Below are 27,410 nucleotides of genomic sequence, written 5' to 3'. Positions count from 1 at the left end.
CAGTGTGACATCAGCCCGAGGGGACAGAACCAGACACCGGAGCTGGCTCCCAAAGCGCCCCTAGGGCCAGCGAATCGGACCGGCAGAACCAATAAACAGCCCCCCCCAAAAAAAGAGGGGGAAGGGAGGTTGGGCTGGCTTGTTTGCACACTGGAGGAGCCCCCCGCAGAGCTGGAGAGAGCCAAAATCTGCCTTCAGCTACACCCCTTCCAAGCTGGAGAGCTCTGGGAAGCCGCTTCCCCGTCAGGAAGATCAGATTTGGCAGCACTGGCTGCCTTAAAAATCTGCACGCCTCCGACTGGAGGGGAAGGGAGCGCAAGGAAAGCTTTCGACAAATGTTAAAATAACCCAGCCAGGGGTTTGCCTCCCTCGGCCGTGCTGGAGCAGGGATGTTTATGAGCTCAGAGCCGGCCGATCTCGCTTGGAGGTTTCGCGTGGAGCCCTGCGCAGCCCCGTCCAAATGTCCCCGCAGCGGCGGGGCAAGAGAGCGGCTGGAATCGAAAGGAGGGAAAAATTGTTTAACCTCTTCGATTTGTGCTCATCGCCCCGAGCCCAGCGCTCTCCGGACACCAGCAACCAGCCCCGGGGGCTGCCCCTCTCCCTCACTCCCTCCCACTGCCTCCTCCCTGCATATCTGCGTGCATGTGTGTATATATATATATAAATAAATATATATAATTTTAAAGAGGAAAAACTCCTTTTTCCCGGTGGCTGGTTTTCATTAGGGAGGTTTCTTTCTAACCCCAAGGGAAGCAGCCTATGAGTTTTTAACTGTGGTGCAGGACGTAATTATCTCATTAAGGCGAGAGAGCCAGGCTTTTCCCAGGAGAGGTGACCTTGCTCCGGGGTTGATGGGGACCGGAGGAGGGGGGCGGCTGGAGGTGGAGGGGGGCCGTGTCCCCCGCTAACCTGCGGGTCACCTCTCCCTCCAGCCCTTCTCCTAGCCCACCCCATCCCTCCCCACGGAGCGCAGCCACTTACACTTGTTGATAGAAGCACTTAAAACAGGGCTGGGGGGTGTGATGCGGATGGGAAAAGGGGGGGAGAGAAGGAGGGGGGGAAGCGGCTCTGCCCCCCTCTCTGCCCCCCTCTCTGCCCCCCTCTCTGCCCCCCTCTCTGCCCCCCCTTTCCGCGGCTTGGCTGCCGGCGGGGCTCGGTCCCTGGCAGGGGGGCAGGTCGCAGGGCCGGGGGGGGCGAGGGGCCGCCCCGCTCGGCTCAGAGCAGGGGCGTTTGTTTGAACAGCTCCAGAGCAGAGAGCAGGGGAAGAAAGTTTGGGCTGGGAGCGTGGTTTTTTCCCCAGACGTCAGCACAAGGCGGAACAGGGGCTGGGGAGGGAGCCGGACTCAGGGCAGCCGTGATATTTTTTCCCCCCCTTATTTAAAAAAAAAATTACAATTATTTTAATTTTTTTCTCCTTTTTTTTGGCGGGGGTGGGTGGGGAAGGGAAAGGGGGCCGGGGAGCGGCCCGGCACCTCGGGCTGGGCTGCGGGCTGGGGGTGGGAGCCATGGACTCGGCGCCAGCCTTTGCCATGGACAAGCCGTTCGCCCCCGGCGCCGTGCGCGGTCCGGAGCCGCCCGAAAACGCTCAAAGCCGGAAAAACTTCAGCGTGAGCCACCTCCTCGACCTGGAGGAGGTGGCGGCCGGTATGAACGGGACCCCCGCGGCCGGTCCCCCGCCCGCCGGTGGCGGCAAGGCCATCCCGGAGCCGTCGGGAGGCAGCAGCGGCAGCGAGGCAGCGCCCCAGGACGGTGAGTCCCGCCGGCCCGGGATGGGCTCCCCGGGGATGGGGCAGCTTTGGGGATGGGGTGTCCCCGCCGTGTCCCCTCTGCCGCACCGGGGCACCCCGGACAAAGGGCTCGGTGTCCCCCGCGGCGGGGTGGGGAGAACTGGGGGAGCGGGTGGAGGCGAGCTGCGAGGTGCCGACCCCCGGACGGCTGGGGCGGAGGGACCCCGCACCGTGAGGAAGGGACCCCGCACCCGGGACAGAGAGCACAGGGACCCCGCACCCGGGACAGAGAGCACAGGGACCCCGCACCGGCCGCCTCCTCGCCGGCACCGGAGGTGTTGGCTCCGGGACGCTCCCGGGAAGTCGGTCCGTGCCGGGGCTGCGCGGCCCGCGGTGTCCCCATGTCCCCCGGGGCTCCCGGTCTCGGTTTCCGGGCGCGGGGAGCGGGGGCGGCCCGGCGGGGCCGCGGGGACCGGGACACAGCGGGTCCCGGCTCCGGCATCAGCGGGGACAGAACCGGGGCTGGGAGAGGAGAGCGGCACCGACCCGGGACGCGGCTTCATGGCGCTCGGTCCTGGCCGGAGGCGCGTTTTTACCGGGATAATCCCGCTCGCATCTCTCCCTGCGCGCCGCTCAGCCGGTCCCGCGCATCCCCGCTCCGGTCCTGGGGCGGGGGTGAGGAGGGTTCGCCCCATCCTTGGAGCAAAGCCACAGTGCCGGGGCAGCCGACGGCCCCCAGAGCCCCCCGGAGCCGGGTGTCCCCTCGGGACACAGAGGTGACAGAGGGGAGGCAGAGCGTGGGGTGGGGATGCAGCCCCGCCATGCCCAGAGCCCGGGCCAGGTGCCCTCCCCGAGGGGTGGCATTCCCCAAAACTGTCTCCCGGCTGGGCTGTGCTACCCCAGGCTTGTTTTCTACAGCCCTGGGGTGCTGACAGCCCTGCCGAGGGTCTGACCCGTGCCTGACCAGGGTGCACAGCTCACCCGGGAATCTGTGCTGCTGAAGGGGGCTCAGTCCCTTCAATCCCCTCCGGGTACTCTCTCTGTCCCCTCCCTTGGCTCCTACACTGCGTGCAGGTTTGAAGCATCTTTCCCCAACCCGCAACTCATTCCCTGCACAACCTCCACCCTTCATGGAGCAGCCCCACTGAGCCCCCAGCCTGCCTCTGCTCGTGCTGCTGAGGGCTGGGCGCTGCTTTTTGGGATGGTATCTGGTATTTTCAGTGTTATTTTCCAGCCTCCCTCCCTTTCCCTTGGGTTTTGTTTGTACTTTCAGCAGTGGCTCTGGGGCTGTGGGGAGGGTTTCTCTGCATGTGGGTCTGAGGGGGGACAGTATTCCGTGAGGGATCAGCGCAGCTTTGGGAAACGCAGCCTGCAGCAGTCTCACAGGGCTGTTTGCAAAACAGCAGAGAAACAACCGCCCTGCTGGGCTCCTCATGCACCCAGAGAACTCAGTGTGGACCCAGCGTGATGCAAAAAACAGAGCGAGGCTGCACGATCACCACAAGCCTGTTCTTCACCCTAAAAGCCCATTCCTCCCCGGCAGGGGCCCTGGGGTTTGGTCTGCAGATCCCAGCAGTGCTGGCCCATGTGAGATATTTCCCATTAGCACCTGTTCTGGCAAGCTTGCATGGATGGAGACACCATCAGCATCAGGCTGACCAGCAGTTGAAGCATTTCTGATGTTGAAAAGTACCCGGGAGCTGAGAGCAGTGGGCAAGAAGAGAGCAAGGAAACAGAGACAAGAACCTGTGTGCACGCGAAGCTGGACCTCTGAGACCCTTACCTGCTGCCACTGCCTTAACTGGGATGAAATTTCCTAAATTGAGATAGGGAAACTGGAAATACCAGGCAAATGTCCTGCCTTTGTGAGCATCAGCCTTTTGCTCCAGATCTGTGATGACAGCAAAGGAACTTTTACTGCTAACCTTATCTTTTATTGGCATCCTGAAATAAAACAGCCTCTCGGTGTTTGCTCTCATCTTCCTCTCCACCCCCGTGGGGTTTTTCTGCCAGATGCAGGTTTGGAGCCCCACAGTTGGTGGCAGTGGGACGCAGGGCCAGGGTGCCCCTGCATCTCTCTGCAGGATGTGGCTCTGAGCTCCAGCCAGGAGCCCTGAGGGTCATTGTGCTGCTGGGTTGGAAGAAGAGCAGCCCTGAACCTGCTGTGAAGCTGGGACCCCTGCACCAGGCAGGGCTCACCGGGGCCTGCGTTGGCAGAGCTGGCACAAGGATGCTTTAGGCAGCCCCAGGCTGTGCCCGGCAGGCTGCCACCCCGACAAAACCCCCTCCCCTTCCCCAGGGAAGCTGCAGTGAGAGGTTTCCATTCCCGAGGCTGGCACAGCCAGAGAAGCTCAGGACAGGGGTTTATTCTCTGCAGAAGGGGATTCAACCCCTTCTGACCTCACCCACCCCCACCCCACAGCCCTGCCTGCTGGGGAGGGTGGCTGGAGGCAGCCCCGTGTCCGGGGCCCTCGGCACACCTCTCCTCCAGGAGTCCCTTGCAGGGCTGGCAAATCCCTTCCTGCTGCCACTTGGAGGCTTTTGAGGACCAAAGCCATGCCCGACTCCCTCTCCAGCCAAGGGCTGCTCAGCCCCTGCCTCGGCCACAGCCCCAAACTGGCCCTGAGTGTGCCCAGCGCATCCTCCTGGGACGATGAATACAAATATCTGTGTAACACATTGCTCTCATGACACCCAAAAATCAGAAATCCCACAAGCCAGGCAAGAGCAAGGAAAAGTCAACAGGGTGGTGAGAGCTCATTCACACCCTCATCTTCATCTTCATTCTTCCCTTGGAGTGGTGCAACAGCCTCCCATGGAAAACCTTCGGCACAACTTCTGAGGTCTTGAAAGCTTGTTCACCTCCTTTCATTAGACTAACAAATAATGTGTAACGCGAAACATCTGTTAACAACAGCCCTTAATGTTCTCAAGATGATAAAGCAGGAGGGTAATTTTAGCCAGCAAGCCTTGACTGATGGCTTTTCAAACAATGAACTTACTTTTGGTGCCGCCTGGGGATGGGAGAGGGAGTCGTGCACTGGCTCCGGCACCGCTTTGGGGCTGAAAACTCAGAAAGAGTCACTTTTGTCACAGCTGAGCTGTGGCCCCTCCAAGGGGATTTTTTTGGCATGGGGCAGGCATGCATTGACTGTTTATTTGGCTACAGCCACTGGGACCTGGCAGTGGGATGGGGTGGTGTGGTGGCCCCTGGACATCCCACTTTCAAAACAGTGCCTGGAGCCCCTTCCTCATCCCCTGGAACCCTCTGACCCGTTCTGGGGCTGTGAGGATGCTGAGCAGAGCAGTGATGCGGGAGAGGAGAGAAGAAGCAGCACCTAAAGGGGCAGAGGGCATTAAGATGTTGTTACAACAAATTGGCTTTAATTATGTAAACCAGAGCAGCTGGAAAGGGAGAGGAGAGGCAGGGAGGGACAGGGACCTGGTATCAGAGGGGAAAGGGGACATGGTCCTGGAGTTAAAGTGGTAGCTGATTGCCCCAGGTAGCCCCAGACTCCTCCCAGGGCTTGGGTACCTTCCTTGAGGCAGAGCCATCCCAGCTGATGTCGCTGTGATGTCCCAGTCCAGGGACTGTGGTGGCCCTGGCTCACAGGGTGAAGTTTGGCTGTGCTGCTCTGCCTTCCCAAGTACCACTTGTCCCCATCAGCCATGGGCACAGCTCGGGGACACCTTGGCCTCTGTGGCTGCGCTGGCAGGAGGCAGCTCTGTAACACCAGGGGTGGGAAGTGCCTTTGGGGATGTGTCTTTGGGGATGTGCTTCTGGGGACATCTGTGCACAGAGATGGCTTGGCCCCAGTTAAACCCAGTGTCATTAACTCCTGGCTGATCCCGTGTGCCTCAGTGGGGCTGGGCCATGGGCACAGGGACACAGCTGAGCCCCCCCTGCCCTGTAACCCCAGACCCCAGACCTCTCTCCCCAGAGTCCATCTGCTTTCCACAGCCCCAAAACTGCTGGGCACCCTCCAGGCTGCAGTGCTGGGAGGCTTTCCCTGGTTTCTGGGTGCCTGACCAGGGACAGGCAGTGGTGTAGGGACCCCGACACAGCCCCTGTGGAGGGGAGGAGGCTTTGAGAATTGTCTGGTGGATGTGGCTCAGCTCTCCAAGGAGAGGTCCCTGCTGCTCAGGGTGGCACCACCGTGCTTGCCATGGGTTGAGGTGGGGATACACTGGAGGGGGGCAGCAGGGCTGGGGTGCAGCGTTTACAGCACCCATCATCCCCCACTGCTCCCCCAAACAGCCCCAGCTGAGGGTGCCTGGCTGCCCTCCCAGACTGGCAGGTCTCCTGCAGGGCCTCGCTGGGGACAGTCCCTGCTGGCAGAGCTGTGAATGGTGGCATCTGAAGCAGAGGGGGAGGTGAATCCTCTCTGTCCTTGTAAGGCCAGCCCAGCCGGGTGGGTGGCGCCGGGACAGGAGCCGTCCTTGCCCTCGGTGACCAGACATCGCCCTGTCCCCAGCCTGGGGACACCCCCTGCCTGGAGGGCTCTGAGGGCTGCAGACCTCAGGACAGGGGGTTTTTCCCCATGTGCCCTTGAGGCTGCTGAAGTGGGATGGTCCCAGGGGAGGGGACAGTGCTTGTCCAGTGTGTGATGCTGGCAGGTCCCCAGGGCAGCATCCAGCAGCAATTAGTCAGTAAGCACCAATTAATTCGTGTGGGAGCTCCCCACCCTGGCCACCTCCCAGCCCTCCACATTTGTTTTTGCTTACTGTGAGGATGGAGGATGGATGGATGGATGGATGGATGGATGGATGGATGGATGGATGGAGAGCCCAACAGGTCCCAGCTCACCCAGAGATTTTCAGCCACTCACAGGGAACCCAGCATATCCCAGTCAGGAAAAAAAGGGGCTGTGGTGAAGGACTCAGGCTGTACACCCCAGGCTGGTGTGGGGACAGGGGACAGCCCCAGCCTGCAGCGTGTTCTGCAGCCAGGCTTCCCCCTCCCTAACTGGGGACACCCTCACTGTGGTTCTTGTCCTGTGTCTCTGCCACACGACCACTGTCCTGCACATGGTCCCCTGCCCTGGACAAGAGGAAACTGATTCCTCAGGTCTCATCTACCCAAAAACTGCTGTGGGGTGGGAGTGCTGCTTTCCCATGGCACAAGCAGCATAAAGAGCTGAGTGGGGTCAGCAGCACCCTGCAGAACCAGCCAGAGCAGCACAAATCACTGCCAGGCACAGGCAGGGGTGGGGTCACAGCTGGAAGAGACCCCAGGTCTCGTAGAGCTTCTGGCATGGGGTTCACCCTGATACCACCCCTCTGTGCTTCCCTGTGCCCCCCAGCCCGGAAGGGTGACACACACTCACCATCCCACTGCTCCCCCAGTGACATCCACGCACCCTCTGCTCCTCCCGTGGTGACACTGCGTCACCATCCTGCCCTTCCCTGTGCCTGCTGTCAGGCACTTACTGACTGGTGACACCAGGGCTCTGATTTGGGAAAAACTTGCCCCCAGATGAGCTGAACACCCTCACCTGGGCTCCAGGCTCCCCCCGCCCCAGCTCGGGGGGCTCTGGGCTGGAGAGAGGCCCCAGGAAGTTGCCCTGCCCACGCTGAGCCCTCCCCAGGGCACAGGGAAACACATACCAGCACGTTCCTGCAGCGCTTGCAGGCTCTGCGGGGTCCCCACACGTGCTCACTTCTGTGCTGGGAGAGCTGCTGCCAGAGGGTAAAGGGAAAAAATCCCAAACTCAGCACCTGGGGAGATGGGAACCCTCTGGCTGAGGGAGCCCAAGAGCTGCCCCAAGAGCTTGGCTGGGCCATGAGGGCAGGAAAATCACTTTTCTCCCCGACTTCTCATGGCTGGGATTTTCCTCTGCTCAGCACCCCCAGGTTTTGGCAGGCATTGCTGTGGGGGATGCTCCTTCTGAAATCACTTTCCAGCAGGGAGAATCACGGCGTGACAGTGTCCAGAGGGCACACTGGAGGGATCCTGCATGTTGTGGGGACACAAGGCTTTGCCCCATTTCCCTGGGAGCCCTGGCAGCACCCGCTGATGTGCTTTAGTCCCCAGCAGCAGCTCAGACACCCCCTGACACAGCCATGCCCAGCCCAGGAGGGTGCTGGGGTGCAGGGACACCTTGCCTGTCCCCCCCCGGGCTCTTATGTCTCACTCGACCAGGAACAGCTCAGTGCAAGACTATTTCCCCTCTCTTTTGGGCTGTTATTTCAGGGAATGGGGCTGATTCACAGGAAAAATATGAAATTTCGACTCCGTGCAGCCAAGATGGGTGAATTTCAACGAATCAGCATTTTAAGAGAGCCTGGGCGTGTGTCTGTAGCTGGGAGGCTGATGAAATGATTTGGGGCTTTGAGGCTGTGTGTTAGAAACCCTCCTCTCTCCCAGGGAGTGGGGCTGATCACCCCTTCGCCCAAGGCTGATTTCCTCCAGCCAGGGGGAATTATCTCCCCAGAGCTGTAAAATCTGAAGGGATGAGGCTTGAAGCAGGATGGGACCCGGGTGCTTTGAGATTGGCAGAGGTTTGGTGTCCCCACACTGGCATCTCATTCCCTCCCTGCAGCATGAGCAGAAGCTGGAAGGAGTTATCATTCCAGGGTGAAATCCCTGAGCCAGGGAACTGGGTCAGAGCATCCTTTAAAATGCTGGAGCAGTGGGTTATGGCTGGGCTGAGCAAGGATTTAGAGCAGGGTTAATGCAGATCAGGTTTTTCCTGGCTGGAAAAAGCAACGGGGAACAGAGTGGAAGTGTGATAGGCAGAGGCAGCCACCCCCTGCCTGGTCTTGGTGATGCCCAGAAGGGTCAGGGAGGATGGGAACAGCAAAGTTTTGGGGAGAAAGGCCTGATTTGAGGTTTCATGGTGGTTTTCTGATGCCTGTTAACCAGGACTGCCCCAAAACTGCCAAACTACTTGTTTTTCACTGGACAACCCCAAATTTCCGAGAATTAACACAAAAAGTCCTCCCTTCGCCCTTGAGGCATTCCCGATGTTTGCCCTTGCCCGGGGGACACATGACCACGGGCGATGTTCTCCAGCCTTCCCACGGCGTGACGAAACGCCCTGTCCGTGCTCAGCATCCCTCAGCACCCCTGCCCTGCCCTGCGCTGCCCCGGGAGAGCCAGCCCCGGCCCCGGGACCTGCCGGGGCACCGCTGGCACGGGGGGCAGCTCCTCACCCCCGGGCAGCCCCCGCCGACAGCCGCGGGTCCTCACTCGGGGAGCTGTGGGCTAAGTGGGATGCAGGAATTGGGGGGAATTGCTCCAGCTTGCGGGGGAGTGAAACCATCCTGGGGACATTAGGGGGACATTAGGGATCCCCTTTGCCGCCTCGTCCCCTGCAGCCCCAGCCGTGCACGGCAGCTTGGAGGGTGTTAATTGAGCAGGAGAGATAATGAGTCTGCGGTGCTGCTCTTTCCTGCGGGTTTGTGGGGGGGGAAACAGCCCCTGAGAGGTTGGGCAGGGCTGGGGGGACAGTTCAGGTCCCGGGGGATGCCGGGCGGGCTGGGAGCCTTCAGAGAGCGGCAGCGCCAGCCACCGGCCCCCTCCCCTTCCCTCCTCATCCCCCTTTGAGTGCATATAATAAAGCAGCTTTTCAGCTGCGGCTGCAGTGATAGATCAGGAAGAATTGTATGAGTCTATTAAAGTCTGTGTGTCTCTGAATGGAGACTGTGGCTAAGCCAGGCGCCAGGCTCGCGCATTGAACCAGATGTGGAGAGGCGCCATCCTTTCCAGCCACTGAATCCGAGAGGCTGCAGGCTTCACACGCAAGGAAACTGGAGTGCACATGGCAGGGGAGCCGGGGGAGCGGCGCGGAGCACATGGCAGCGGGGCAATGGGGAGGGGGCACAGCCCGGAGCTCCCCGCAGGCAGAGCCGGGACCGCGGGGCTCGGCTGCCTGAGGCACCCCGGGCTGGGCACTGCGCCCCGAGCTGTGCAGGGCATCCACGGGGGAGCTGTGCTCAGCCTTGAGCTGGTCGGGGCATTGCAGCGTGTGTTCGGAGGGGCTGCTTTGCACCCCAAATGTGCAGGGGGTCGGCATTGTACCAGGTCATGCAGGGCATTGCTGGGGTGGGGTGAGGATTGTGCTGCACCCCAAACTGTGCAGGGCAATGCCAGGTGTGTGTGCTGGGGTTCCACGGCACCCCAAACTGTGCAGGGCAATGCCAGGTGTGTGTGCTGGGGTTCCACAGCACCCCAAAGTGTGCAGGGCAATGCCAGGTGTGTGTGCTGGGGTTCCACGGCACCCCAAACTGTGCAGGGCAATGCCAGGTGTGTGTGCTGGGGTTCCACAGCACCCCAAAGTGTACAGGGCGATGCAGGGTGTGTGTGCTGGGGTTCCACGGCACCCCAAACTGTTCAGGCTGTTGCAGGGGGAAGCACGTGGCACTGAGTCATTCAGGGGAACCCCGCTGTACCCCAGGTCCTGCAGGGCGTTGCCAAGTGGGGGGGTTGTGTTGCACCCCAGGATGCACAGGACACTGCCAGGGCTGCCAGGGGTGACTTGGGGGTGGCAGTAGCAGTGGTGGTGCAGGGGAGTGCTTAGGGGACCCCAGGCACAGCACTGGGGTGCAAAGGGCCGGGTCCTGCAGCAGCACAACTCAAGAGGGAACAGGATGGGTCGTGGGTAACTCCTGTCCCCTGACCCACTGTGCTCAGAGAGAAGTCAAAAATGGAAGGACAGAAGGAATGCTGGCAGCTCATGGGGCTGGTGAACCCACAGACCCCATGTCCCCAGCAAAGGTGTGAAGCAGAGTCTGTGCAGGGGACACAGGTGACATGGGGACAGCCACTGCAGGGCTGGGCTGGGCTTGGGCTGGGGCATCTGCCACGCTTCTTCATTTTCACTTTCTCATCTGGGCTGGCCACATGGCTGTAATTTGGGGGTTGTAAATACCTCAGGGGAATTTTTAAATTTAAAAAAAACTGTTTTCGTTTAAATTAAAAGACACTCAAGCATTTCTATTAGTATTAGAGGTTTATAAAACTTAAAACAAATGTTGAAACTAAACTACCAGGCAATGTCCACTTCTGGAAACCCTCTGCATGTTTGACATGACCCAGTTATCCCTTGGGCAGTAAGTTTTAATTCTGTATGAGAGTGTCAGGGTGCCCAGAGTGGCAGGAGAGTGTTTGGTCTCCCTGGGGATCTGGAGGGGATGAAGGCTTGGAGGGATGAGGGTGAGGTCTCGGCTCTGCTGATCTTCTTAGGAGCTCCTGATGCTCCTGTCTCCATCCTGTCATGCTCTGGTGCCCTCCCCATGGTTGGCACCTGTCCCCAGCAAGCTGACTCTGATCCTGTCCCCACTGTCCCCACTGTCCCCATCGTCCCCGCCGTCCCCGCCGTGCAAGGTTCTGCTGTAACCTGGAAACAGTTAACCAGGCTGGGTTAAAAAAAAAAAAAAAAAAAAAAAGATACGAGCCACTTATTAAAATGAATGTTTTACAATAAATTTGGCGAGAGGCCACCGACCTCAAATGAAAACCAGACCGGAGGACAGCGATGCTGCTTGCTGGCAGGGGCTTCCGGGACGTCTGTGCGTGCAGGCGCCCACGAGGGTCCTCCCTGGAGCGGGGCTGGGATGGGCTCCCCGTGGGGCTCACGCCCATCCCACACCCTGGCCAGACATGCTGGTGTCCACAGCTGGTGGCCGTGGAAAGGGCTCCCAGCAGGTGCTGGTGCTCACTGATGCTCAGTGATTTGCTGGGTGTGAAAAACACCCTTTTGGCCTCAAAACAGAAAAGGGACTTGGGGCAGTGGCAGTGGGCAGCAGGAGGGGACATCATGGGAATTCTCATCATTCCCCCTCATCCCTGCCCGCCTCCTTCCCCCCCTTGGCAATGACCCTGATGCAATGGGGTCTCTGCTTTAACCTCGTGGCGCTGGTGTTGGGTTTCAGTGCCAGATGCCACTGGGGCTGGCTTGCTTGGGCTTTTGCCTATTAAATTTCAAAAAACCACCTTTTTTGGGGGGGCTGGGGAGGAGAGGAAGGCTGGGATCGCCATGCCAGGGGTCCCTGGCTGGGAGCCAGCCCTCCACACAACATTCCTGCTGTGCAGCCCCGGCTGATTTAGTTTTATTTTTCAAACACTGAGCAAAAGTCCCAGTGAGCTCTCAACACCGTGATGGCCTGAGGCACTCCCCCATCCCCTTCCCAGCCCCCAGGAAAAACTCACTTTGCAGTTAAATCCAGGATTCTGGTGGTGCTTTGCAATGTGAGCGCTACTCCTGGGCCAGTGCTCGCACAAGTCTCATTAGTGTTAATTAATTACACGTCTGTGCCCTGCTGGGAAACCAGGTAACCTGTTCTATCACATGTGAGCGATGTTGGCACCTCTGTGGCTGCGTCATGGATGCACCAAATGGTGCCTGAAAGGTCTGCAGGATGGGAGGGGAAGCAGCATCTGCCATGCTCAGCCCTGATGTAGGGCAGCAGGGTCCAGCATCTGTCCCACCATCCCACTCTGCAGTGGCTGTGGGGAGCCACCGTGGCTGTTCCCTCTGCCCAGACCCCTCACTGTGGTGCCTGGGGCTGACCCAAATCCCAGCATGCTGGCCACAGGGTCTGGGCTGGCTGTTTCCCTGAGCCACAGACTCACACATCTGTGAGCCACCACCGTGCTGCTCTTTTAGCGAGCTGGCAAAGTGGGGAGGCTGCATCCCCAAGGGGCAGCATCCCCAGGAGTGTCCCAAGGTGCTGCAGTGGCGTGAGGTGCAGGAGAGCCCAGGCACTGCTCTCATCCCACCCCAGGAAGGTCCTGGCTGGGAGATGAAAGCCAGCTCCGCAGTGAATGTCTCCTTGCCGGGAAGGCTCCTGGCTGGTGCTGGCTGGGGGACAGCCAGCGCCTTTTGTTGGTCCCTGGGCCTCCACCGTGGGGGTTGGCAAATTCACAGGAGAACAAAATGAAAATTCCTGCTCCCCCGTTGGTCGGTGCTGCTCGGAACTTGGCCTGGATCAGTCAAACCCACCACGCTGTCTTTTCCTGAGGCACTTGGCTGTGCTGGGAGGGCTTTGGCTCCTGCTACCCCCAGCCCTGCAGCCACAAACATCCGTCTGAGGAGCCCTTTGGTCTGGCACAGCCTCTCGGAGCATCCCTGCATGAAGCCAGAGCACCCATCCCGACATCTGTCCTGTCTCCCCCTCTCCTTCTCTGGCATTTGCAGGGGACAACCAGATTGGCACAACTGTGGATGAGTTTTTGGAGGTTCTGTGTGTGACCCCAGCTGCAATTAAGAAAAGAGCTACCCCAGAGGGGTGCAAACCCCTTTGAGTTGCACATTCCCCTGCCCTGAGCAGGGAGGATGCCAGACCCTGCCAGATCCTGACCCCTCAGCCACTGTACCCAGCAAATCCATGCAGGCAGTGGATTTTCCAGGAGCCTTTCCTCCTCACCGTGCCATTCCTCGAGGGGCAATTTGGGTGCTCATTGTGGAGCAGCACCCCAGCTTTGCCCCAGCTCTTCCACAGCTCTGTCCCCTTGGAGCACTGATACAATGGAGGCAGTGGTGGCTCTGGAGCCGGGACAGCCCATTGTGTCGGGCTCCTGTGAACACACGGGATGCTCCTGGCAGCTCCCGAAAGCCCTGAGCCAGGCTGGGGTCACCCCACGCTGGCACGGCCCTGGGAGGGAACATTTCTCTTGCAGAGCACCGAGCCCAAGGGATGCGCTCGGCGCTCCGGGTCCGGGCTGGCTGCCCTGGGCCAGTGCCACCGTGGGGCACAGCCAGGCAGTCTGAGCCCCACAATGGCCCCACAGTGGCCCCACAGTGGCCCCACAGTGGCCCCGGCTCCGGCTCCCGGGGTGCAGGAGCCGGGCGGGTGGGAAAGCACAGCCAGAGACCTCGGCCAGGCCCGCGCTGGGCACCGGCGCTGCCGCAGCTCTGGAGGCTGGAGCAGTCAGGGGTGCTGACTCCAGAGCTTCTGGAGCAGTCAGGGGGTGCTGACTCCAGAGTTTCTGGAGCAGTCAGGGGGTGCTGATGGTGCCAGGCTCTGCGGTCTGGATCCTCACGCACGGTTGGGGCTGGGGCCAGGAGGCTGGGGTGCATCCCGAGCCTGGCAGCAGGATTTGTCCCTGTCACCTTCTCCAAAGGTCTGTCACAGGCAGTTCCCACCCCAGGTAAAAGATGGGTGATGGCACCATCTCTCCCACATCCCTGGGAGAATGGACTGGAATTTCTTGTGCTGCTCAGCCTACTCCCCTTACTCCCACCAGAGCTTTGTGGCCAAAGATGTTCCCTATCCCCTTCCTGAGGCTTGACAGCATCCCACCAACCCTGCCTCCTTCAGGGAATGTGGCTGCAATTAATTCATTAAATGCTTCCGCTGACGCAGGAGCTGGCTGTGCCAAAACACCATTCCTGGGGCCTGGCCTCAGCTGGGTGAGCCTGTGCTGGGCTGTGCCGGAGCCTCTGGCTGGGGCAGTAGCCTCTGGCGTGGTGGGAAGTGCTGGGAATGGTCAGGGACTCCTGAGCACTCAGAGCCTTAGGGCTTTGCCTGCAGCCCTGTGGATTTCACCAGCTTTCAACTTCCAGGGCATCCTCTCTAAATCACAGCATGAGACTTGGCTGGCTGGTTCTTCACCTGGTGTCTCCAGCATCTGCTTCCCTTCTTCATTCTTTTCTTTATCATCCTCCTTCCTCACTGTGACTTCCTGATCTTCTCCCTCTTGTGCACCCGGGTTTTGCAGCACGGCTGCCCTTGCCCCAGAGCCGACTGGAGAGCCAGCTCTGAATCCACTCACAGCTCTCAGCAGTGAATTTGGTGGCTCATTCTGGGCTGGAACCATCCCTAAGGGAAGCAGTGTCTCATGACTTGGAGATCTTCCTTTTCACATTCTTTCTTTTCCCAGTACCCATCTGAGCATCATGTTCCCAATGCATTTGCTGCACTAATAATGAGCTAAAAAAAAAGCTTCAGTGCCACCACTGGGTTACCAGCACAGGCTGGACACACCCCCACTGGGATGCAGGGATGCTGCTGGCTCAGCCAGGACCTTCCTGGTTTGTTCTGGCTTTTAGCTGGACTTGCTGTGATGGGTGCTCAGACACCACACACCATTCAGGGGTGCAAGGGGAAAACCTCCTGGGCTCTGGGGGTGCAGGAGCAGCCCTGGGGCTGCAGCACTGCTGAGCAGGATCTTCCCAAAAACTGTGTGTCTATGTGGCTGGGGGTAGCAAACTGTGGTGCTGGGTGGTTTCTGGCTGGTGCAGAGGCAGCTCTATAACCATAAAACAGGCTGCTGCTGCCTGTCAGTGAGCACAGGCTAAGGCCCCCCCGGGACAGCCTTGGCCTCTTTCTTGGTCCAGGCTTTTGCTGCTCCTTTTTAACAGAGACACTTTTCCCCCAGCAAAACTGGCAGCCTGTAAAAACGTGTCAGCGTTTCAGTTTTTTCACAATTAATGAGGTGAAACATCCTCGGAAACATTTCGCTGTAATGTTTCTCCAGTAGCTGGGACTTGCCCCTCTCTTAAATTTTTCATGTACGCCACTTGAGCCGAGAAAGTTTCCTTCGGACTCAGCACATTTGGACCCCCCCCAGCTTCGGCCTCCCCCCAGAGCCTTCAGCATTCCCGGGGTCTTTGCGAGGGTGGGGCTGGGCTGGAGGGGGGACAGGGAGAGGCAGTGGGTCAGGATGAGGAGGTGGGAGCCTTCTCCCAGCAGTGGGAGCCTGGGGAGGGGCTGACAGCCCTTGTTCCCCAGGAATACCCTGTCCCCCATCTCCATGGCTGTTCCCAGGGACCTCACAGCATCATGCCAAGTAAAGCTGGGGCTGGCATCCTGAGGGCAGGGCTTGGTGGCCCCAAAAGCTTCTCCCCTGGGTACTGGGGTGAAGCTGTGCAGAAAATGGGAGTTTCACTGATGTGGTTTTGCCCCCAGGCAGGTGCTGTGTTGGTCCTGTGCGCCCAGGCTGGGCTCGTGGGTGGGTGCAGGAAAGGCACCGTACCTGGGTGACCCAGCACACGTGGAGGAGCATTTCCTGGCTGCTTCTCAGCCCCCCAGGCTTTCCAAGGTGATTTGGGGAGATTAAAGACCTGTTGTGGTGTAGGCATCTCCCACCATCCCTACTGCAACAAACCCTGTCCTTCCTGTGCCCATGAGCAGGGACAAGTGCCCAGTTTCCCTTTGGCCTCTGGAGCATCCCTCCTGCTATCCCTCCTCCCTGCAAAGCCCTGGTAAAACCCCCCCGGGCTTCCAGGCTGTTCCCAACTGCATCCCAAGGCAGGGCCAAGTGTTGGAAGTGGCTGCTGGAAAGAGGGGTCCCCTGCACTTGGCAGCCCATGCACCCCCAAGTCCCACCTTGGCTTCGGGTGTCTCAGCTGAAGGTTGTGGAACAAAAGGGAGCTGGAGCGGGCACACACCATGGAGGGGCAATTCCCAAACCCCAGAGCTTTGCTCCAGCTCGCCGCAGTCCGAGGGGAAACGCTTCCTCCCCACGGCATGATTTAGAGGAACAAATTAAACAATTGCACATGAAGCTTTGGCAGACGTCAGCGCCGGAGCTCTCCTCGCTTCCCCCGAGTGTATGAAGGGATGAAGGGAGTGCACATGTTTACCGAGAGAGACCATGGGAGAAACGAAAGACATTGTTTTTCCAAAGGATTTCTTGGCTGTAAAAGACCTCCACCACCCTGCGGCTTCCCTGATGAAGGCCCAGCGTTAATTTGTTAAATCCACATCAAGTGCCCAGAGAACCCGTTGTTTATTTTTGCTAATTCAGCCGGCCGAGATCAAATTGGGGTTTTATTTGTTAAGGATAAACCTTAATTAATAAAAGCTATTTATTTGGCTAGAGCTGGCTGCAGCCTGAGGGTCAGATATGCCACGATCATTATTTCAAGTAAAACAAACCCAAAATGTCTCTCAACAGTTTGAAAAACGTAGAAACTTAGAGGGCTGAATTTATTTGTCTTAGGAAGAATTTACAGCTAATTCCCTCCAGGCTATTTCAACCCTTAAATTATACCCAAGAAGAAAAAAGGAGGAAAAAAATGCCATTCCAGGCGTAGCAGGGAAGTAAATGGTACAGCAGATTTGATCATTTTGGCTGGGGGGGGTGTGAAAAATTTAAAGCTTAAAGGGTCTCTGGCAAACTGCTCGCAAATAAATGGAACGTGTGAAATAATTTAATGACAGAAAACGTTTCAGAGCCATGGGGGCTGCGGTGCAATGGAAAATGAAACACGTTGGAGGAGATGTAGCCTGGGTTTTTTGCATGAGAGGGTTGAACTTGCTGCCTTCTGACCTGAAAAACGGGGATATTTACACCCCAAAGCCAAGTGGTAGAGTTGGACTCAGGAAAACTTGTTCCAGGATGTGTTGGTACCGATAGGGAGAGGGGTTTGCAGCATCACCTGGGGAAGAGACAGGCTGGCAGCTGGCTGAAGTGACCATCTGGGGTGGCAGGGGTGGTGCTGGGCAAACAGCACGCTCTGGATGAGTATTTTGCAAATAAACCCCCCAAACTGGGTGTCCAGAGGGGAGACTGAGCATGGCTGGCAATAAAACCTATCCCTGCAAGACAAGGCAAGGGAGGATCCCTGCCTGTGGGGTCAGGCGAGCGAGCTGCTGGGATTGTTGGTGCTGGGTGATCTGGATCCCAGCTGCTCTGAGGCCATTTACGGTGCACTAATGGAGCTCCTAAGTCAAACCCCGAAGCCTTGGTGGAAATTGAGTGAAAATTACCTCTGTACAGTGCTCATCAGCAGCTGTGGGAGGTTGGGGGCCCTGCCAGTGTAAGGGCCCCCCTTGGCAAGCCCAGCACCAAGGCTGAGACCCGCTGAGTCCTTCCTGTGGAAAACTAATGGAAGCAGAGAGGGAAAAGGCAAGAGTGGGAGAAGGGAGCTTGGTTGGTGCCCAGCTGAACCAGCGCAGCTCTGACCTGGGGGTGGTGTTGCCTTTGCTCCCACGTTCTCTGTGTGCCTCAGTCCAGGCTTGCCAGCATTGGTGCTCCCACAGGGAGAAGGGTTTTGGGGTGACTCCCAGCACCCCATGCCATCTGTAGCGCTGTTCCCAGGCTGCCTGCAGCTCTCAGGCAGCACTGCCTGAGGCAGGACAGCCCAGAGAGGAGGCTGGAGGTTACCCAGGCCACATCCAGCACCTCAAAAGTCACCCACATAACGGGTGAAAAGTCTCCTGTCTTTCCTAACAGTCTAGGGAAATTTAAGGCTTTTTTTGTGATGCACATTGGGCCCATCCTGCTCTGTGCAAAGCCCCTGTGCCTCCCTCTCCCCATCCTCCCCCGCATGTCATCTTTCGTTATTCAGTAATGTTATCCCCCCTGTTTTCCCCCTTTCCTTGCATTTCTTTTCCTTTCAGCGGAAACTGTAATCAGTGGAAGATAAATACAGGAAAGGTGACTGGAGGGAAGGCTCAGGAGTCCCTCTGACCTCAGGGTTGGCCAACCAAACTGGTCCCTTCAGCCCAAACGAACCCCCAAATTATGCCTGACAAAGGCAAGGGTTTGGCTTTCCCCATAACCTCCCCAAGCACTGCTGTGGGACAGAACAATGATGGTGGGAAGCTGGTTTTAACTTTGTGCAATTACAAACCCTTATTCCTGGAAGCCCATCGGGCTGGGGAACTGATTTACATACAATTCCTCCATCAAGGTGTCAGCAGGTCTGGTTAAATCCAAGTCCTGCTGATGGCAGTGAGAGGACAGGGGACCCAACTCATCCCCCTTCCCATTCCTTTTCTGATGCCACAGAGAATTTAACCATGCTCATTTTTGGGAAGCTGATTTGGGGTTATTAAAGCATCTCTGATAGAGAAGATTCGGCCTGACTGTACATTGTAAACCTGTCAGACACTCGCCACCAGCAATTAGGGTGGCATCTGTCTGGTCCCACAAGCCTGCAGTGCCTGAGCTAATGAGGAAAAGATGTTGATGCATTACCAAGGCTCATCCCTAAGCAGAGCAGAGGATCCAGGCAGGCACTCCATGTGTGGAGCTGCCTCCCTGCCATAGAGAGATGCCCTGGAAAAGGTGTGGAAGGTCCCTCCATTAAAAGCAGCAATAGAGGCTGAACAAAATGCCCCAGAGCCAGCATGGCCCAGGCTTTGCAGGTCTCCAAAAACCCAGGAACTACTGGTGCTTGGACATCCTGATCCAACTCCAGTCTTAAACCTCGATCCCAGCATCATTGCCAGCCCCATATGGGAAGCACTCAGCACCACTTGTCTCCTGTGGCTGTTTAGCACTTCCTTCTGTGGGTTTGAGGAGATAAAGACCAATCAGAAATGTGGCCAGATCCTACAGAACTGGATTGAGAGTTAATTTTAAAAAAATTTCCTCCTCCTCCTTTCTCTCAGCCAAATTAGAGTGGGCAAGGGAAATCATCACTATGGAAAAATCCTATAGCCAGGTTTAAATTGAGGTCGAAGCCAAAGGGGGTTTATAAATGTTATTTATACACTTCCCAGGGTTCTGTTGAAATCATTGCCAGTTTGGCGAGGGGCAGTGGATGCCCTTGTGACTAGACCTTTTGAACCAAACCCTGATCTACCATTTCCCCAGAAGCCCTGTGGCATGGTCATAAACCCACAAGGAAACCTCTCACCCTGTTACATCCTGTAGCTCTTTCCCAGCCTGATGGTTCCCATTTCAGTCCCAAGCTCCCAGAAAACTCAGGGACAACCATGGCTGGACTTCATGTATTTTAATCCAGCGGCTCGTTAGCTCGCTGAAGGAAAACAGGACCAAAAAAGGAGTTTAACTAAAAGGGGCAACTGGAAAGCAGAAGACTGGCAGAACATTTGAAGCTGCAGGAGGAAGTGCTGGAGGGAATTCTGAGAATTTTATTTGCGAGCCTTTAGACGCGATTGGTGGTGAAGGGCAGCCCATGGTTTCCTGGCTGGGGAAGGGGTCTCAAACCCACACATATTTCAGGCACTGTCCATCGTGTCTTCACCCAACCATGAAGGCCATGTCCAAAATACAAGATCAAAGATTGTTGATGGTCAACCAAGGCCAAGTTGCACCAACAGCACAATTAAAGACCCAGAGAAATGCCAGTGGCTGCAGAGAGGCCTTGGGAGAATGGTGTAGTTGGGCACATAGGAGTCCTAGGGACTTGATGAAAAATGTTGGACATTTCATGGCTTGAATTATTCAGAGTTAAGGTGCAAGAAGGTTTTTCTGGCCTTAAATATCTTGGAAGTTTTCTCCTGTTCAATAGCTTGATGGTGTCTTGAAACAGCAGAGTTAATATCCCTTCCAGTAGATTTTGTTTGTTGCTCAAGCATTATCTGAAAATGCTGGACTTATTAAATAAGTATCATAATTAATATTATTAGCAAGTATTTAATTTGTGAGCATACTCAGGGAGTGGTGAGTTCTGCCACCCTGGCCTCTGCAGTGATATAGAGCAGAAAGCCCCAACATACCCCTGCCATGAATCAGAATGTCATAAAATTATTAACATTTCAAATAATTCCAGAATGCTTTCCCACCAGTAGGTACAGATTGGATCCAGATGCCTTATTAACAGAAAGAATCATTAGGCAGTACCTCCACAAGGGAGAACGACAGCGAGTCGTGCTCCCCACAAAGCCTTTGCTGGGTGTCTCGGAAAAAGGCTTCATAAAATTGCCCAAACCTTATGATATTAGTGACAAAGAGGAGATTAATCTCAGCCTGGCTGACAGCCCAAGATCAATACTGAGAAACCAGACTACACCCTCGGCTTCATGTTTCCATGAGCCAGCAAAGCCAGAAATAAACACTGCGGAGGCTGAGCCCTGCGAGATGCGGTGCCGCTCGTTCTGAGCTCTGAAGACCAGGGTTGGAAGAGCAGATGCTTGGCTGCAGTCCTGTGTCACCTTGGGGACATGCCACAGCTGGGGCCTCAGGGGGTGCTGGAGGTGGGAGCTGAGACCCACATCTTGGGGGTGTTTTGGTGCTGAATTTTCATCACCATTCATGAAAGCTTGACTTAAAGTCTTAGCAAGAGCTGAGCTCCAGTTTGGATCAAGTGCAGCCCCAGAATACACTGAGACTGGTATTCAAAATCAGGTCAGCATGGTTTTAGCCAGATGTGAAACCACCACAGGCCTCGGTAAATTTTGGGGTTAACCCTAAGCTCCAGCAGGTCCCAAAATGGGTCTTGATTCTCATGGACATCACAGGGTTGCACATATGCGGCTCCCCACAGAGTCCCGGGTGCCTGGAGGGAGCGTGGCTGGCACAGAGCAGGACACTGCAGACCCCCAGGAGGGCTTGAGCTCGGCTGGGCCACGGGGTCTCACACGGGTCTGGCTCTCATGTGGCTTCTGCTCCTTCCCCACAGGGGAGAGCCTGAGCCCAAGCTGCGGGGCAGCCAAGAGGAAGAAGAAGCAGAGGAGGAACCGCACCACCTTCAACAGCAGCCAGCTGCAGGCTCTGGAGAGGGTCTTTGAGAGGACGCACTACCCCGACGCCTTTGTGCGGGAGGAGCTGGCGAGAAGGGTCAACCTCAGCGAGGCCAGAGTCCAGGTGAGCACAGGTTTGTGTGGGAGAAAACAACAGCCTCTGCCTTGCCCCCAGGCAGGAGCAGGGACTGTCCCCTCCCTTCTTTCATCCTGCACATCACCATGACCCATAGGACAGATGCCTGGGACATCCCTGCGTGCCCTGGGTCCCCACTGACCACCTTTCCCCCGTCACAGGTGTGGTTTCAGAACCGGAGGGCCAAGTTCCGCCGTAACGAGAGGGCGATGCTGGCCAACAGATCGGCATCGCTGCTCAAATCCTACAGCCAAGAAGCAGCCATTGAGCAGCCCATGGCACCACGACCCACTGCACTGACCCCTGAGTATCTCTCTTGGACCAGCACCTCCCCGTACAGGTAGGTGGAGGCTCTGGAGGAGCTGGGGAGGAGGTGGCCACGGGGCAGGGCTGCCTAGAGACCGCTCCACTGCCGCAGGAATGCAGCCTTGCGCCACTGCTGGGGATTTGGGGAGTTTTATGAGGCTGAGAGGAGCTCGTCTGACTTGGCTTTGGGAACCATTTCAACTCTGTCTGAGCATCCACTGCCCAACACTGAGCAGGCTTCCCTGCCTCCTTGCATTTCGGGGCTGGAGCAGGCGCCCTGGTCCTCGCAAGGGATTTGCTTGGCCTCGTGCTGACCCTTCCCACATCTCGGCACAGGAGGTGGCATGGGTCCCTTCTGGTTCCCAGCTGTTCATGTTCAGCCATCACATCCAAAAGCACAAAGCAGGGCCTCCTGGTGCATAGTTTGAGGGGGTTCCCACATTCATCCAAGCCCATAAAAATGTTGAAGCCTTGGCTGTTCTTGTGAGAGATCTCCAACAGGGAACAGCCAGCCTGGCCTGGGAAGCCAGCAGGACCACAGAGGGCATGGGGTCTTCTCCAAGGGCCATTGCCTCATTCCTCCCTGCTCCCTCCCTGCAGCACTGTGCCCTCCTACAGCTCCAGCGGGACCGCAACGCCCACCCAAGGGGTGAACATGGCCAACAGCATCGCCAGCCTGCGCCTCAAAGCCAAGGAGTTCAGCCTCCATCAGAACCAGGTGCCGACCGTGAACTGAGCAGGGCAAACCCCATCCCATGGCCTCCTCCAGGATACAGCGTGGAGCTCCTGTGCCGGTGCAGGACAAATCCGCCTCCTGCCCAACACACGTGCCACTCATCCCATGTCTCAGCATCTTCTCTCCTCTTCCCTTCCCTTCTGAAGGTAGAGTCAGTCCCAGGCCGAAGTGGCACATAATTATAGCCACATATGGAGTGAACTTGGTTAGAAACTTGCTTTTCCGCACACCCTTATAATAACGGCTATATATACACACATACCCCCCACACGCTCTTTGAGGACAAACAGACTTGCCAAGGGAACAAGAATTTGCTTCCAAACATGGAAGGATCTTGGACTATTGGATTTGACCAATTTGGGTATCTTGCCCAGAGAGCCAAAGAGTTATTGGGTCTTCTCCTCCCGCAGGGACAGTGTGGGAGGATCACGAGCCCCCCTTTCCACCAGGCTGTGACTTGCGGCGCTCATCTGTGTGTGCCAAAGCTGATCCATGTGTTCCTTTCTTTGTGCAACCCCAGCCACAGTGTGGGGTTTGGGACTTCCCAAAGTCTGGGACTTTGGGAAGCTGATGGCTCACCCATGCCATGGCCAGTCTCGGCCAGCCCTCTGCACTGTGCTTCCTGCATTTAGGAGCTGCCTATGCTGATGGCATCAGGCTTTGTCCCTTCCCAGAGGGGCAAGCAGAGCTGCAGCACCTCAACAGACCCTCCTGGAGCCTGTGAGCTCTCCCGTGAGCTGGGGATGCATCGCCAATCCCCAAGCAGGCACCGCTGCCCTGCCTCGGTGGATTTGCCAGCGATTCTGCAGAGCCCCAGGTCATTGAACAGTCCCAGGGAATGAGAAAATTGGAAAAAGCTGTTGGGTTTCAGCTGAGTAGGCGGCTCCCAGCGCTTCGTGCCAACGAAGGCTTCGCCTTCCGGAGGCACAGCCTCCCCGTCGGCAGCTCCGCAGATGTGCTCGGGGGTCTGGGGCCGGCAACTCCATGGGGGGAGGCTTTTTTGGTTTTGCAGAAAGGAAATGGTTTCCCCCTCATCCCACCCTGCTGTGCAGCCTAATGAGGTTCCAAGGTGGGACGTGCAGGGGATGGACATGGGGTGGGCAACCTGGCCCTCATCCATGGGACTGAGGTGGGGAGAGATGCAGCCTCCACATTCCCCTGCCGGTTCCACAGCCAGAGTGCTGGAGGTGTGGTGTCCCTGTGGACAAAGCCCACTGGAAACCAGACCACCCTGTCCTCACCCACTGGAAAGAGCCACCAGCCAAGCATGGGGACACCACCAGCTCAGGGTGGCCTGGACAGAGAAGACACAGCCCTGCCTCCCTAGAAGGGGTTGGTTTGGGGGCTGCAGCAACAGATCTGAGGACAAATAGAGCAATTGCTGAGGTGCCTCCTCCAAGTAAACATCCTCTGGTGGTGACACCGAGGCTGAAAGTGCCCACCTGAGTCCCCACAGCTCCCAGGAGCATTCTCTCCCATTCCCACTGGGGCTCTCACTGCAGCTGCATGTGGGACCCAGTGGCTGTGACACTGGGGCCATTAGCTAGTGCCAGCATGGGGGGACTCACCCAGCACCCAGAGCTGGAGACCTGATGGGAGAACCATCTCCTCTACCTGGGGGTGAACCAGCCCCTCCATCCTGCCTCCAGCCCCGGCCTTCTCTGCTCTACAGTGCAGCCCCCAGCTGGGAACAGCTACGTTCTCCTCCTCAAGCTTGGCAGGCAGGGAGAGGGCACAGCCTGACTGGCGCTGTCCACCTCCTCCAGGGAGCAGTGCCACCCTAAATACCCACCCTCTGTCCCCATCCATATTTCCAGGGCTGCTATCCCTCCCATTTGTCATGCCAGGTCCCCACATTGCACAGAGACCCGCCAAGCCAGGGGGAAGAGGGATCCACCGTGGATCAAGTCATCCACCCTGAGAAACACCACTTGGGGCAGGAGGAGGGGGCCAGGGGGGTCCTATTCCCATGGAAAGAACAGGGCTCTTTTTACAGTTATACAAGATGAAACCACAGGGATATAAATGTCGCTGCCTCTTTGAGAACATTAATGAAAATAAACCCATCTAATAGTTTGCAGATGCTGTTTCTGTAAACCTAAAAAAAGCAGGGAATAAATATTTCTTCACTAAATATCTATATGTATATATATATTTGAAAACATTTGCTCCTAATCTTAGGGCCCCTCCTTTGCTGTGCTTTTGGCAGCTTATCACAGCTTGTCAGTCAATGCTGAACTCACCAAGAAGAGATACAAATTGCACCCATGGAGGGGTAGCAGGACTGAGGGATTATTGTAATCTAAGCTCTCTCTCGCCCTTTCTATTTGTACATTTCAATTACTTGTAACAAGATCCATGGTGGATTTGTTTTTATTTTTCTTCTGCATGTCTGTGTTTTGGAAATTTTTGTAAGGTTTTTGTAAAAACAACTCTTGTGAAATAATGGAGGAATAAATATTTTACTGAGTAGAGGCGTGTCAGTGCATGTGATAGGGACCTGAGTCTTCCATCACCAACCACTGTGGTTTCCCCACCTGCCCTGGACAAGCAGCCTGGGCAGAAATTGAATTAAGAGGCAGCAAGGAGGGTCAGATTCTGCACAGAAATTGAGCTGAATGAAACCAACGGGTAGAAATAAACCAGCAGATTGTAGAGCACTTTCCAAGGAGCAAAGGCCCACAGGTGCAGAGCAGGCACCGAGCACCCAAAACAAGAGGAATCAGTGGTCAGGCAAGGGCAATACCAAATAGTTGAGGCAGTCAAAGTTAAACAGGGCTCCAGAAGCTCACAGTGCTGAGCTATCAAGCAGCAGATTTAATGCAACGTGGAGAGGTGCGAAGATGTGCCCAGGGGAAACTGCCCAGAACGTGCTCAGACTGAAAGGCAGTGAGTCGAGTGGCAGGAATTGCTAGGAAAGGATCAGAGAGCAAGGCAGAAAGTGTCCTCACTGCACAAGTAAATCCTGAAATCCATTGTCCCAAGATATTGTGGAGATCAGTGCTATGGTGCATTCAAAGAGGAAAGTTAATGATGAGGGTGCGTGTGTTGGTGCAACATGGCAGGGATTCAACTGCCTGTGCAGAAAACTGCTGCCCTGCCGACTGCCAGGAGAGGAGAAGGGCAGGGAGAAGGGACACCTGGGAGGAGAAGAGACACCTGGGTTTCCCTTGTTTCTTTTACTTGCCTTCACCTGCTGAATTGCAGGAGCCTCCCGTCGGGCCAGCTCACATGGTGTCACTTAGAGGATGTCTCTGTCACCTCCTCCTCCTCCCCAGGCCATCCTCAATCCCCCCACACAGCCAGGGGGTCCACAACGCTCTCCCATGCATCCAGAGAGGCTCAGCTCCATGAGAGCCACAGGAGCAGCTCCCTCCCAGCAGCAACCTTTGTCCCTCCCATCACCAGTGGCTGTTGGGACACGTGGATCCAAGGCTGGGGAAGGAAGGACCCTAAACAATGCATTCCAGCTTCCCCTAGAGGGGAACAAGGCTCATCCCTGCAGCACCCAGCAGGAGCATGTCCCCATATTGGACATCACCCCAGGCCCACCATGGTCCCACACTCTTGACCATCTCTGCCAAACTGCTCTGCTGCTCCTTTGTAACCACTTACTTATTCATTCAGTAAGTGGCTTGTAGATCCTTAAGGCCAATTGTCCAGCCTCCTGCATATAGAATATCACCCAAGGAGCATCCTCATGTCCTCAGCATGTGGCCAGTGCAGAGCATCCCTTTGGAAAGCATCCAGCCCTGAGTCAAGAGACCCTTGGAAGTGATGAACTTACAGATCCCAGGGCAGATTCCTCCAGTGACTCATCACTGTTGACTGCTGGAAATATGTCACTTATTTCCTGCCTGAACTGTCCCAAGTTCAGTTCATCTTCCACTAGAGCAGAAGGTCTCAACCCATGGTCAGTCAGCTCCCAGGAGATGATGGACATCTGAGGGCTCTCAAACCAGGAGACAGATGAGCGTGGAGAGCTGCAGCTCACCTGGCAGGGTCTGCACTCCACGGGGGAGGGAGACACTGGGGGAAGGCTGTCAATGAAGAGGAGCTCAAAGGCGTTGTGCAACCTCTCCTCTTCCAGGACAGGGGCATTTTTCCTCCCAGGAAGGGCACATCCATCACCAGTAGTAATTTTGGCAGGAGAGCTGGTCTCCATCTATGCACTACAGCTTTGGGAGTGGGGGAAGACAGAGACATTGGCAAACTGTTTCCTTCCTCAAAGCACTTGGTTTTCAACCAGGTGATTCCAAAAGGGCGGGTCTCAGGTGATGGGAGGATCTTCCCAGACCCCCTTTCCTTGTTTCTGACCCCACAGCCTGACACTTGTGCATGACTTGCTGACTGATGAAAAGTTGAAGTTTGCCCCTAGAATATTTTAATGAGAACAATTTTGTGTTGTCATCAGCATCGGCTGCTACAGCAGCAAGACAAAACAGAGCTCACATTTTCCAGCTCACGGGGACACCCGCCTGGTTATCCCCATCCAGAATGAATTATAGACTCCTCCTTTCCCATTATCCTTGTGCTGCTGAGCTCTTCTCCCTCTGGTGGCAACGGGAAGGTCTGAAGACCCTCTGAGTCCTGCTGGCACCATCCACAAACTGCAGGAACACATGTTCCTCTGACAGCAACGTCACCTCCCAGCAGCAGAGCTCCTCCTGCCCTTTGGAGCAGTGCTCCTGTCCTGGGGGTTCTGATGCTCACCTCAAACTCTATTTTCCATATGGAAGGAGCATCTCCTCCCTGCAGCAGATATTTTGCTCGCTGCTGCTTCTTTCCAACCCCACAGGGAAGCAACCCAAGGCAGCAGAGAAGCTGGATGGTAGCTATGCACAGGGGTGTAATGCTTTATAACCACTTGGGAAGAAGGGAGGAAGCAAAGGTTCCTTTTATACCTGGTGTCACAGAGCCCAGGAAGAGTTATCATGTGTAAAGAAGAACTATTGCATGGAGATGCACAGCGTTGCACCCATACACCGCAACTTCAGAAGCACGGGAAATTTGCAGAGATATTTACAAACTGCTTCCTTCCTCAAACCACTCTGTTTTCAACCAGGTGACTCTCAAAGAGCAAGTCTGAGTTGACGGGAGGATCTCCCTGGAAATGGCATCGCATCTTGCCTGCTTTGGAGAGGCTGATGGGCACTGGAGCAGATATCAGCCTCTTCCC

General features: G+C 56.5%; 1 protein-coding gene across 1 annotated transcript; it reads left to right on the top strand.

Moving 5' to 3' along the window:
* Positions 1-1,505: 1,505 nt before the first annotated feature.
* On the top strand, positions 1,506-24,703 carry PRRX2 (paired related homeobox 2). The gene is made up of 4 exons (XM_053996420.1): positions 1,506-1,749; positions 20,993-21,177; positions 21,351-21,529; positions 22,096-24,703. The coding sequence occupies exons 1-4, from the start codon at positions 1,506-1,508 to the stop codon at positions 22,229-22,231; spliced, it is 744 nt and encodes a 247-aa protein (XP_053852395.1). The 3' UTR covers positions 22,232-24,703.
* Positions 24,704-27,410: the final 2,707 nt, after the last annotated feature.

The sequence above is a fragment of the Vidua macroura genome, chromosome 21 (assembly GCF_024509145.1).
Source record: "Vidua macroura isolate BioBank_ID:100142 chromosome 21, ASM2450914v1, whole genome shotgun sequence".
Taxonomy (NCBI): domain Eukaryota; kingdom Metazoa; phylum Chordata; class Aves; order Passeriformes; family Viduidae; genus Vidua; species Vidua macroura.
This window is presented reverse-complemented; position numbering and strand designations above follow the sequence as displayed.

What these genes read in the sequence shown, in the direction of transcription:
- PRRX2 (XM_053996420.1), top strand. Translation starts at nt 1,506, where the DNA reads ATGGACTCGGCGCCAGCCTTTGCCATGGACAAGCCGTTCGCCCCCGGC. An exon ending in CGAGGCAGCGCCCCAGGACG is followed by an intron (nt 1,750 to 20,992) that starts GTGAGTCCCGCC and finishes CCTTCCCCACAG; the next exon opens with GGGAGAGCCTGAGCCCAAGC. An exon ending in ACCAGCACCTCCCCGTACAG is followed by an intron (nt 21,530 to 22,095) that starts GTAGGTGGAGGC and finishes CCCTCCCTGCAG; the next exon opens with CACTGTGCCCTCCTACAGCT.